Raw genomic sequence first — 13,313 nt, 5'->3', positions numbered from 1 at the left:
GGGGGGGGGGGGGGGGGGGGTTCTTTCTTGATTTATAGTGGTTTGTTACTGTATTACATTTACCTGTTTAATCCATTACTGCGTTTGAATATTTCAATAGCATCAATGAAATTAGTAACAACTATTGTGTAGATAGCTGGAATTTCAAATATTCAACAATTAATCATGGATTACTCTGCTCCCCTTTTAAAAGGAAAATCAATAAAGCAACAAGCTAATATGTGCTTGTTATGGAACAATAGAATAGTGTCATATTAGCAACCTTCTAATATGAATGTACTTAGTTAAAATTTGATGATAATGTTTGGTCAAATTGCAAAGATGGCGAGATCGGGTATATCAGTAACCTCTACTGATTTTCTCTTAGGTACATCCTGTTCCCAGCAGGAGAGTGGCCTCTGAAATCCCTACTCCTCAGTTTGTTGTTGTGGATACATATGAAAGGGACTATTCTTGCACTTTTGCTCAACCAAATTCTTACTTGCGGGCAAGAGGAGGTTTGGCCAGTACCACTAGATAGAATTTTCTGCCAAAGTATTTCAGAATTTGAAAACTCCACTGTTGTACTGAAATTCCTTGTCCTTTTGCAGCTCGGGCTGAGATTGGAGAGTTTGTTGAGTATGACTTGGACAATGAAGATGAGGACTGGCTTTTTGAGTTTAACAAGGAAAAGAAGATTCTGATGCCTGAAATGTAAACTTTTAGACTGTCTTCTGGATTGATTGGTGCCAATTAATTTGTCAATTTTTTTGGTTGGTAGAGGGTTAATCCTTTTAATAGGTTTTATCATTGTATTCTTTCTATTTATTTTGCCTTGTCAGCAGTTTGTCCTGGTTGCTTGAAATCAAGTTGACACTATTGATCATGGCTTGATCGAATCGCTTAACTATCACTCCTGTGACAATATACGTTTCTTGGAACACACATACTTGTGACTAATCTTTTCATAAATCTTGTAATATTAGTATTAGGTGTAAATAATATATGATGTTTCCACTTTTTCTTTAGTGCTCCTTTTTTTTTTTTTTTTTCCGGGTGCAAGTTCTGGTCTTCATTTAATGCCTGGTAAATAGGTTTGAGGTTCTTCTTTTCAAGCTGGAGGTATTGGATCATAAGGCTCGTGAAAGGGCTGGAGTTATAACACCTACTCTTGGTTCACCAATTCCAGTGCTACTACGGCTTGATGGTGCTATTGAGGTCAAATTATATCATGATTCCATTGTTTATTATTATTGTTATTATTACAATCTATGCTAACAACGGTTTTATGTTTCTGTCCCTTTTATTTTACTTTATTTTACATCTTATCTCTCTTCTTCTTAATAGATTTGCCTTTCCTGTAGAAATATCAAACAAACAGAAGTGATCGTACATTTTTATTGTTTAATAATTTAAACATTTTATTGATTTTTCTTGTTCAATTAATGTTTGTTGTTTATAAGGATTTCCTTATTTACGTTACCTTTGATTGGAATGGTTGACATTGCATCTTAATTTTTCTTAAATGTATTTCTTATAATTATAGTATGGAAAAGATATTTCGTTTTTACAATTTAGATTTGTGGCTCATTGAGAATTCTTTTCGTACATTTTAGGCCCTACAAGCTCAGTCAAAATATACAGTTATTGAATCAGTATATGATTACTGGAAAGAGAAGGTATGCTAATATCCATAGACCATCAATAATGAGTGAAATGTCTCCTCTTATATGTCAACTTTATTTTCTGGATGACTTCCAATTTCTCTTCATCGAGGATTCTGGATATTGTACCATCCATGGTGTGGTGTTTATTAACTTTCACATGACTGCATGTGGAGCATTGATGGAAGGAGGGGGTATATCAAGGCAACTTGACTAATATATGGGCTTATGCTTGTTATAGTTTCATTAAGGAGTTGGAGACTGTTATATAGGGTCTCTTTCATTCATTCTTGTTGGTGTTTACTCTAACTATACTATCAACCATACACTGGTTCCTTCCAATTGTTATTCAGAATTACGAAATATTGATGTCTTGTTATCTTTCTTTTCTTATTTGCTGTATTCTTTTGGATGCAGCGAGAAAGGTGGCAAAAGCCAATTTTGCGACGTTTGCAGGTTGGTTTTCAGCACGTTACAATCAATTTATTCTATTGCTGATCTGTTTTAATATAGATGCATTTCGAGCTAAACTTATGATAAATTTGTTGGATTTGTGATTTCTCAATTGTGCTGCTTTATTCAGCAGGCAATCTCTTGGCTAATTTGTTTTAGAATGCATTTTTTTTTCAGCCTTTCTCCCTCCCTATAACTAGCCATGTCATCAACATTTTTATGTGTGAATTTAATATGTGATCCCTTGTTTGAAACATGTAAGCGATTTCCCAATAACAAGATTTCAAGTTCTTTAAATACAATGTCTATTTTTTCTCCCTTGTAAATAGGGGCTTACGCTCCCTTCTCATAAGCTTTTTTCCTGGATGTATTGTCTTCAAAATATTTCTCTGTTCTTGCTCCATTTACTTGTTGGTGTAAAGTTACTAGACAAGCATGTTGTGGAAGTTTGACAAGATTGACTGCATTTCTGTGCAGCCCCCTCCACCTTCTAATGACACCAACCCATATAATGTCTTCCGTCCTAGGGAAAAAGCCCACAGGCTTCACACAAGAAGGGTATGTTGAAAATTTAGCTTTCATTTATACAATTTTGGTTAAATGCTTTTTCGTCAAAGGCATTTTGGAAATTGGCATATATTTTTGGTTGAATTTTGGTGCTTATTCTCTATTCAGATGCAACGAAGAGAAAACAATGTCCAGTCATTTGAGAAGCTTCGCCAGGTTAGCTCCTTTTGCTGGTTTTGGTTCTTAGGTATCTGGAAGTCAGTTAGATGAGCTTGAAGTGTTTTCTCTGTTGAAGGCACTATGTCGCATTTATGTGTTTTTTACCTAACAATTTTTCAACAGTCATACATGTTTATGTTTTATGATTTTGATTCTCATCATAACTTGTGGAAGCTATGGATTAAATTATATGGTTCATATGATCATTTAGCTTCTAAAAATGTTCAGAGTTGTTGCGGTTTACCAGAAGTTGTAGCTGTTCGAAAGTTGTTTTGTTTTTAGCTTTCAGTATATACATGTATTCCTTTGCAGTATATATTACCTGAAAAACTTACGTTAATTCTTTCTTACTAAACAGGTTAGACGGAACCTTGAACAAGCTAAGAGCTTGGTGCAGGCTGTGATCAAGGTATGATGTTCAAGTAGTCTCTGAGAGTTTGCCTATTCTACAATATGTATATCCTTTAGCCATCATACATGTTTTCTTGGTATGTGATCATCACCAGAGGGAGGAGAAAAAGAGAGAAGTAATGGATAATGAAGTTATGCTGCAGAGGATACAAATGAAGTATAAGGTACTTGCATTATTCTTCCCACGTGCTTTCTTACATCTGTCCTTACTAGAAGATGGTGTAGTATGGTGGTTGCCATTCATTGTAGCAAAACTATGCCATTTCCTTTCTCATTCTGTTTATGGGGCAACAATAAATGGAATATGGAGGCTGTATAAAGTTCTAGTTTTAAAACTCTTGCATTTAATCTCAATGTATTGTTGCACCAATTCCTGAAGTAGTTTCAGGCAACTTATGAACTAACGAGTGATTCCCTATCTCAGCATGAAACCGAATTTTTGGAAGACAGCTTAGCACTCTCGAGACTCGCTCCCTACTCTTCTAAGTTTGTTTCAAGTGAGGAGGAGTTCTTTGAGTCAGATATGATGACTAGCCATCCTCATTCAAGGCCTTCAGTAGTACAGATTCATCCTTCATATGATGCCAACCCAGCCATGCTTCCTGCAGCTTTTTCAAAGCAAGAGTTTAGGAGGCAACATGTTCCACAAGGCTGGCCTCAAAAGTTGGTAATATACTGGTTTCTTTGCCCTATTTTCTGCAGTGTCCTCTTCTCCTTCCTTGTTTTGGTATTTATCTTTTGTGTGAGATTATCCATGAAAATTTCACACTTTTTTATGAATTTAATTTGGTGTACATCATTGTATAAAAGTTTCTAAACAAATATTTAATTATGCGCTGCCACATTATAGAAGTAGTATGTGATTGATAATAATAGTGTAAAACTCTTATATTAACAAAGCATTGAAGTTAAGGTGCTTTTCTTTTTTGTGTGGTATATTGGTATCTAGAGTTAGACTGTTGTATTCTTAGGTTTCTGTTTTGTACTTCTCTCCTCTTGTTTTTAGCAATTAGCATAATCCTTTTACCCATTGGGAAAAAAGGGGTGATTTTCTTTAGATTTTGGAAAATTTGATTGAGACTTGAATGCTCTAGATAGCTGAAAAAGTTGAAGTAGTTACTCTGGAAGAATTATAATCCAATTATTTTTAAAAGTTCATTACAATAGAAGTAATTTTTTAAACCCTTTGGATCTGGCCCTCTCTTGGACCTTGCATAACACCAAATGCTTGAGCATTGTGCTATCCCCTGCAATGGAAGTACTTTTTTGCAGTCAAGGAAATTATTTTCTGTGAAAAATAGCTGTTGGTCTGTATTTTCATTACCTTTAAAGCTCAATGAACTGCATGGTTCAATCTTTGTGAGTTATTTCATGGGTATATGCAGGATCCTCTTGAGCCAGTTTTGTTGTTCACAAAACCTTTACTTCCAGACAAGTTGGCTATGGCAGGCATTGTGCCACCATCAGATACTTTAAGAGATAATAATGGTGTACCAACAAGAGCATATAAATTCCATGGAAGAATTGGCAGAGGAGGCCGTATAATATTTGACAGATGGAATCCACTTATGCAGACCCCAATTGACTGTGGAAATTCTTATTATATGCCACCAAAACCAAGACCTTCATTCAACATGTAATTAAAGCTGTGTTTGTCACACTATTGTAGCTAAATTTGATTTAATGTGCTGCCAGATAGGAATTCAGTTGATATTTGATAAAATCATTAGGAGGGTACAGGGTAGCAAGGATAATTGTAGGTGTGAAACATGGTTGGTTTGGTTCAACAAGAATTTTAATTGGGTAGGAAGTTATGCATTCTGTATAATATGTTACAAATGTATTTTTCTCTGTCCTTCCAGAGCTCATGAATATTTCCACTTTCTTGGAAAAAAATGTAATATATTGTCTGTTAATTGATGTGTTCTAGTTTCTAAATATCCCCATGTAATGCCATTGGATGATGCCAAAATGTTTCCCATAAACAATGATTTGGTCAGGATTTAATTATATAAATGAATGATAACCAAAACAAAGGTGCTTGTGCCAAGTCAAAGTTCATCTTATTTGAAAATGAGAATTAGTGTTCCAGCTAAGATATTTGTTTATTTATTTTGTCAATTGACATAAATGGATTTTGAACTCTGGCAAGAATGAAAATACAAAAGAGTAAAATGAAATTATGAACTAGGGTTAAGGATTCTTATAAAACTTGTGTTTTTTTTGTTTTAGTTGTCTAGAAAAATTGAAAATGCTTAATTTTGACCCTAGTTTTAAATGTTGATATCATATCTTGTTTGCCATACATATTAGCATTTAACAAAGACAAATTAATAGTTGGAATTAATAGTTGGAATTTAAAACAAAACACTTTAATTTGGGCTTTTCTGAATAAAAAAATAGGTGAAATACAAACATAGTTTTATTGTTAAAAAGCAGGAACATATCAGAAGCAACAGTACTTATGAACTCAGAACTCTAGCAAAGTTGGTAAGAATTGAAAGATAAACCATCATGGTGAAAGTTGTAAATATATAAAAGAGAATAGATATATATGGAATACTCCATTAAACTAGAATCATGATCATGGCAAAAGGGATATGATATCTTTTGCAAATTGGTGATAAGTCTAAAAGTCCTACACAAAATGGAACTGCTAAGTTAGTGGCATATTGTGATTATCTTTAATCAGTTTTGACTTTATTTTTGTGGGGTTACAATTTCTTATAATATTCTTCTTTTTCTTTTTCTCTTTAAAGTCACTTTTTATTTTTATTTATTCTTCATAAAATAGTGGATAATTAGCCTTCACTTCACCAAGTGCAAAATTAATAGTGATTATCACAGTCAAATATATATTCTCTCAGCCATTCGTTGTCAACTGCAGATTCATGCAAATTAAAAGATGCCATATTATTTCTAATGTTTTGTAAAGCATTCTCTTAGAAGTAACCAGAACATTATCTTCACATTGGTTATGATGTGATTCTGAATTATTAAAAGGTTCTTCAAGCATACAGATCCATTAATTTTGATAAAAAGAAAAAGGAAAAAGCAATCAAATCTTAATTTTGGAATCAAAACAATGCACAGAGAAACAAATTAAGGAAATTTAAGATGGAGACATATAAGGGAAATTTTATTTGAATTCATGCATGTTGTACTTATAGAGTATAGACAGGACACTAGGGTTGGGACACCGAGACACAAAATCGTGTTTGACAGAGAAGACATGGACAGAGATAATGTGTCCAAAGACACTGAATTAGTGTATTTTATGTCAATCCTAACAGAAAGGACACGGAGACACTAATAAAGGACACAACTTATTTCTCATTTTTTCTTTCATTATTTTTGTTAATTCTTCATAATTATATTTTTTATTATTATATTTTTTAACTCAAATTTTTTGAATAAAAAATGAGAATAAATTGGATTTTCATAATTTGTTCTAGTTTATCACCAAACAGTATACAAGAACACAAAATTTTGTATCTCTATCCATTAGTGTCTTATCCTATCCTGTTCTCAGTATCTTGTCCTGACCTGCTCTCAAAAACAAACGCAGCCTTAAGATTTATATGAGAGGCGCGCGCGCAGATGTACACGCACGCACGCACGCGCGCACACAAACAAACGCAGCCCATATATATATATATTATAATTTTATGGAATTATATATAATCAAGACAACAAATATAAAAGAACTTGAAAATTTTTTAAAGAGAAGAAGAATTTGGAGATCAGTAGCTTATAGCTACATTTGAAAAAATTATATCATTCTCCATATATTGAATAATTTTCACGTTAAAAGAAATTATTTTTACTTTATTGCATCCAAATTTAAAACTTTACCCGAAACAAATAAATAAATAAAGAACTTATATTACTATATCCAAAATTCCAAACATACATAACCACAAAAAAAAAAAAACTTTTTCTTAATATATATTTTTTTATATCCATTTGTTTTGGATGTTTGGGACTAAGGTAGAAGTATATATATGAATAATATGATGATGAAACAGTGAAACTTCATTATTTTTTTCTTAATAGTGGATAGTAGACACTTGACACCGAATTGGATACGTTTGTGTGCATTAATAATAGCCACTATCTTTCATGAAAAGCACTTATATTCTTTTATGACCTGCTCTATATATAGGGTTACTAAGCTCTTTAGATTTCATTAACACAACATATATATATAGCATGTGTTAATAATAAGCACCATATTATTGAATGGAGAAATTATCTTCTGCAATCCTCAAAGGCTTCCATTCTTTGTATGTTCAATTCCATTATTCAATTTGGACAGAAAAAATGAACATAAAAAAGGGGAGCCTTTTTGGGTCGTTGAAGGCTTTGCTCTTTGAATTTCAATAGTAAAAACAAGTGCATGCATGATGGTTTAATAATATATTTAATTAATTTAACTGTTCATATAGGTTATAACCAAGAATTAATAGTGATTGTATGTTAAATTATAAAATTATATATATTCATATGTCCCTATCTTAAATAGTTCAAAAATAAAAATTTTGAGAGAAATAATTAGTTGAGAGTTAAATTTTTATGATGACTAAAATAAATAGGTGAATTCTACACAACCTCTTTTTAAATAATATGTAAATTATCTTCTATGGACGTGACAAATTTTAATTGAATGTTTATTTTTAACTTGAGTTAATTTAATCTAATGAGAGTTAACATCTTAACTAAAATATGACCATTTTGTAATTAAATGATTTGTTAAAATGGAGATGTGACTCTGGCTTGAGAGGATTGGGTTCCGCAACGTCATTTGCAAGATATTCTCATTGCCCACCCCCTTAATAAACAAACCTTGCAGAAGAGACACTTACATGCCTTAACGCCATGCTACCTTCTTTGAAAGGAGGCATGAACAGCATCCCTCTACTTTAGAGCATCTTGGACAAGGACATCTCGTTCCAGTTCTTGCACCAACATTGTGCCGACGCAGTGCAGGAAATGGCAAAAATGGTGCAAAAAACTAATGAATTTATCATTTGGAATTAAGATAATTGAGAATTTCAATTCTAAAATTAAACTAACTAATGTACTTGTGGAAAGCAGTGGTTTTGGGCTTCCTTTTTGGTGGAGAATTGGGGTGAATGATGACGAATAAGGAATGGGGAGAAATGATAGCTATTAGAAAGAGTTAGGGAACGTTTTCTGGCGAATTGATTTTAAAAAAAAAAATTAGAATTCAATTTTTAATATTTTATCAAATTATACATTTATCCCTTTTAAATAATTTGTTAATTACAAAATAGCCTAACTATAGTTAAGATAATATTTAATCATAAAGTGATACATCACAGAAAATAATTTACATGTTATTTCAGAAAATGTATGATAGAATTTTTCAAATAAATATATTTGTTATACAAAAACTGCAAGATTTTATACAAAAAGTCTAAATGACACGATGGTGACTTCTTTCGAAATAACGCAATGGGGGGACGTAACGACGAGCCAAAGGACAAAGCAGTGGACGAGGTGGGAGACGCGACAACAGAGAGGAGAATGGACACGACGGCAGAGTTACGAAAAGGAACGCCGCAAATAGAAATTACGACGCGGTAAGGGTGATGACACGGTGAGGTGTGACGATGCGGTGAGAAGGGTGACAAGGGGGTGACTGCAGAGAGGTTGGATGAAATATGGATAGCCTTAGGAATCTCTGAATTGAAGAAGCATTATGCAAATAAAGATTAGGAGTTTTGGGTTTCTCTATATATGTGTGTGAGAAATGACTAAAAAAACATATATGAGAAATACACTATTAAGAATAATTCAAGGAATTCATAAATTTTAGGGAATAGTGGGGACGGGGCGGGGATTCCCGTTCGGGTCCCTGCGCCTGCTTCGAGAGAATTTTGTCTCTCATTCCCATCTTCGCAGAAAAAATTTCCACAATCAAATTCCATTCGGAGCAGTTCCCGCAAGGATCCCCGCGTCTCGGGGAATTTTGCCATCCCTAAAGAAGATATATAAATAGTGACTACATTGTAACAATACAAGTCATTGCATGCTGAAAGTATATTTTTCACATGATTTTTTTATAATAGTAATTCATACTAACAGAAAAAATAAAATCAAATATAATTCAGTCATTTACAAGGCAAATTAGAAAAGAATATTAACCTCAAGGAAAAGATTATGGATAAAAAAAATTGCAACTATACTCCAAAAAGAGAAGTTGTGGTGTTTTTGTATTACATTACATTCCTTATTTATATATTTACTATCCATGAAAGAGTAAAAAGGGTCCCATTAATTATTGCTTGGACTTGGAGCCAGAAAATAAAAATATTAAAAAGAAAAAGTGATGGGGAGAAGAAAACATTTTGCAACAGAATAATCTTATGGTTTAAGAGATATTCCTATTTCTATATGACAATTTTCATGTCATATATGTAAAGATATAAATGATAGGTGTCATTTCCAAGAAGGAGTTCAATGAAAAAAGGGAATCTTCAGAGATTCCAAAGAATAAATAAATAAATAAAAGAAAAATGAAAAACGGACGGCTATGAAACCAGCTGAGATAACAAAACTGTGTGTCTGAGGATAAAAGAAATTTGTCAGCATTCTCATTGATATTGTTTAATGCAGAATCTGAAATCCAGTAGACATAACATGGAAGAAAACTTCACCAACCCTTACTTCAGAATTCAGAAAATCCAAGGTTATTATAAAAGATCAAAATAAGAAGTTATCCAAGCATGCATGTTGATGTTATAGAAATGGACACAAGAAGAAACCAGCAACACGAGTTCAATTTTTTAGAGCGATTTGCATGAATTATATAGAAGAATACAATGAGCAGAAGCAGAAGTGCAGAACAAAGAAATAATGAAAGTTTTATAATAAAAGGGACATAGTGCAAACCGTGAAAGCAATTCCAACAGAGAGAAGAGAAGTGAGTGCTTCTCCTATGATGAATCTCGCAGCCACGTTTAAGGTTTTATGTAATGTGTTAAGTTGTTGTCTCACTCACATTGGGTTTTTATATAATACTATCCGAACCCGCGGCTAGGGATGTCAATGGGGCAGGGCAGGGGCGGGGGATGCCTCCCTGCCATTCCCGCCCTCAGATTTGCTCCCCATCCCCGCCCCCATTCCCCGCCGTGAGGGAATATTGCTCCCCATTCCCATTTTTCACGGGGCCCCATTTTCTGCGGGGACCCCATTCCCCATCTACATAATAGTTCTAACTAATTATTAATTTCCACATGAATAGAGCTACAAGTATCTATCTTATACAAAAACTGCAAGATTTTATACAAAAAGTCTAAATGACACGATGGTGACTTCTTTCGAAATAACGCAATGGGGGGACGTAACGACGAGCCAAAGGACAAAGCAGTGGACGAGGTGGGAGACGCGACAACAGAGAGGAGAATGGACACGACGGCAGAGTTACGAAAAGGAACGCCGCAAATAGAAATTACGACGCGGTAAGGGTGATGACACGGTGAGGTGTGACGATGCGGTGAGAAGGGTGACAAGGGGGTGACTGCAGAGAGGTTGGATGAAATATGGATAGCCTTAGGAATCTCTGAATTGAAGAAGCATTATGCAAATAAAGATTAGGAGTTTTGGGTTTCTCTATATATGTGTGTGAGAAATGACTAAAAAAACATATATGAGAAATACACTATTAAGAATAATTCAAGGAATTCATAAATTTTAGGGAATAGTGGGGACGGGGCGGGGATTCCCGTTCGGGTCCCTGCGCCTGCTTCGAGAGAATTTTGTCTCTCATTCCCATCTTCGCAGAAAAAATTTCCACAATCAAATTCCATTCGGAGCAGTTCCCGCAAGGATCCCCGCGTCTCGGGGAATTTTGCCATCCCTAAAGAAGATATATAAATAGTGACTACATTGTAACAATACAAGTCATTGCATGCTGAAAGTATATTTTTCAAATGATTATTTTATAATTAAAAATCTTAATTTAAAAAAATAAAAAGAGAGTGTGACAAATGTAAAAGAGATAAGTGGATAACTATAGAGAAACACGTATATAATAGTTACTTATACACGTAACTAATATCTCTCTAGTAAGTGTTATTATTATGCTGCTTCAATTAATATATTTAGTGCCATCCTTATGATTGGGATTCGTACCAAAATCTGTTGTATATCTATCAAAATAAATTTCGCTTCAGTTTCGCACTAATATAGTCATATATAACACTTGAATTTAAATAATTTATTAGCTCGAATTAGTCAATGAGATAATCCATTATGTTATAAAACAAAATTCTTTACATATAATAATTATTGAAATTATTAGATTCTTTAATCTTGACACCATATTAAATTATTAAAAATTAATTAGTGAGAATAAAAACATATCTGATCGAATTCATTTATGAATATGATGAAAAATAGTTATATTTTGGTAATATTGTTTATCAATATCTTTTAAAAATTATTGTTAAATAATAAAAAAATATTATTTTAATTTTAATAATATTTTTTAAAATACTATAGTTACAGTAGTCATGGTAACATAATCATTTTTTTATTGAAAAAAACTTTCATTTAAGGAAATAACCTGACGACACTTATAAATTACATAAAAAATATTAAATCTGAAACTAAAAAAGAAAATAGACAATCTCTATGTTGGACTATTGTTTGAAAAGAGATATAATATTTCATTGTAGAGAATTTTATAAAACAGAAATAAAAACAAATAACAATCTATCTCTTTTATTTTTTAAATTTACACAAAAAAATGTTGTGCAATATAGAAAAATACTCTCTCTTCTTTTTCAAATAGATCCGAAAGCTTTCTGAATTTAAAAATATATCTGCATGGACAAAAAAAAAATTTCTTATTGTATCTTTATTCTAAACCTGTAAAAATATATGCAAAACACCAATAAAGAGGAGTAAAACATCACAAAAAAAAAAACCACAAAAAGATTAATTTTTTTTTTAGATTTAGATTTTAGATTTAAATTTCTTAAAAAAAAAAAAAAGAGATGAAAGTAGAGAAACTGAATAAATTAAGGAGGAGAAAAAAAGGACGACTGAAAGGAGCAATGGAGGTGTGATTGGTGGGAGAGTAGTGGTGGTGGTGGGTAGAGAGTGAAAAGGGTTGTGAAACAGAAACAAAAAAGGTGATAGATGGACACAACACATAAGGAAAATTTTATTTGAGCTCATCCGAGTTAAATTTTAATTTGGCCCCTAAAATTTAGTCTGATACTCAAAATGATTCTCAGAATTTTGTTGGCCCCAGTTAGAATCCTCAAATTTGTAATTGTGGCTCCAACTTACCTCTGTGATCATCTCCGTCATCGGAATGCTGATCTACGCAATTGTATGACATGGTGGACACTACTTAAACAACGGCGCATTGGTTTCGCGCCCAAATCCTTTGGAAACCACGTGTTTGCAACTTATGATCGTCCTAGTGGAAAGAAAGAGAGTTTTAACCTACAAAAAACTAAAACAACGTGGTTTCCAAAGGGTTTGGGCGCGAAACCAATGCGCCGTCGTTTAAGTAGTGTCCATCATGTCATGTAATTACTTCAGATCAGCATTCTGCGGACGACGATGATCGCAGGGGCAAGTTAGAGCCACAATTATAAATTTGGGGTTCTAATTGGGGCCAACGAAATTGTGGGAATTATTCTAAGTATTGAACTAAATTTCAAGAGACAAATTGAGATTTTTAACTCAACTCATGCATGTTGTACGTATAGAGTATAGACATTATTGTAAATTAAGGTTTATATGAGAGGCACATATATTATAATTTTATGGAATTATATATAATAAGACAACAAATATAAAAGAACTTGAAAAATTTTTGAAGAGAAGAAGAATTTGGAAATCAGTAGCTACATTTGAAAAAATTATATCATTCTCCATATATTGAATAATTTCATGTTAAAAGAAATTATCTTTACTTTATTACTTCCAAATTTAAAACTTTACCCCAAACAAATAAATAAATAAAGAACTTATATTACTATATCCAAACATACATAACTAAAAAAAAAAAAAACTTTTGCTTTGGTTGTAGTTCTA

General features: G+C 32.8%; 1 protein-coding gene across 1 annotated transcript; it reads left to right on the top strand.

The window, feature by feature from the left end:
* On the top strand, window positions 368-4,941 carry LOC107635724 (enhancer of polycomb homolog 2; the record flags this gene model as incomplete). Its single annotated transcript, XM_016339281.2, is given in 11 exon segments — window positions 368-497; window positions 591-693; window positions 1,074-1,197; window positions 1,596-1,658; window positions 2,061-2,099; window positions 2,574-2,654; window positions 2,772-2,819; window positions 3,181-3,231; window positions 3,329-3,397; window positions 3,658-3,900; window positions 4,619-4,941. Coding segments are annotated over 11 exon segments (1,206 nt in total), but the record flags the coding sequence as incomplete, so codon positions are not given.

The sequence above is a fragment of the Arachis ipaensis genome, chromosome B04 (assembly GCF_000816755.2).
Source record: "Arachis ipaensis cultivar K30076 chromosome B04, Araip1.1, whole genome shotgun sequence".
NCBI classification, from domain to species: domain Eukaryota; kingdom Viridiplantae; phylum Streptophyta; class Magnoliopsida; order Fabales; family Fabaceae; genus Arachis; species Arachis ipaensis.
The sequence above is the reverse complement of the archived record's forward strand: the minus strand, read 5'-3'. Positions and strand labels throughout refer to the sequence as shown.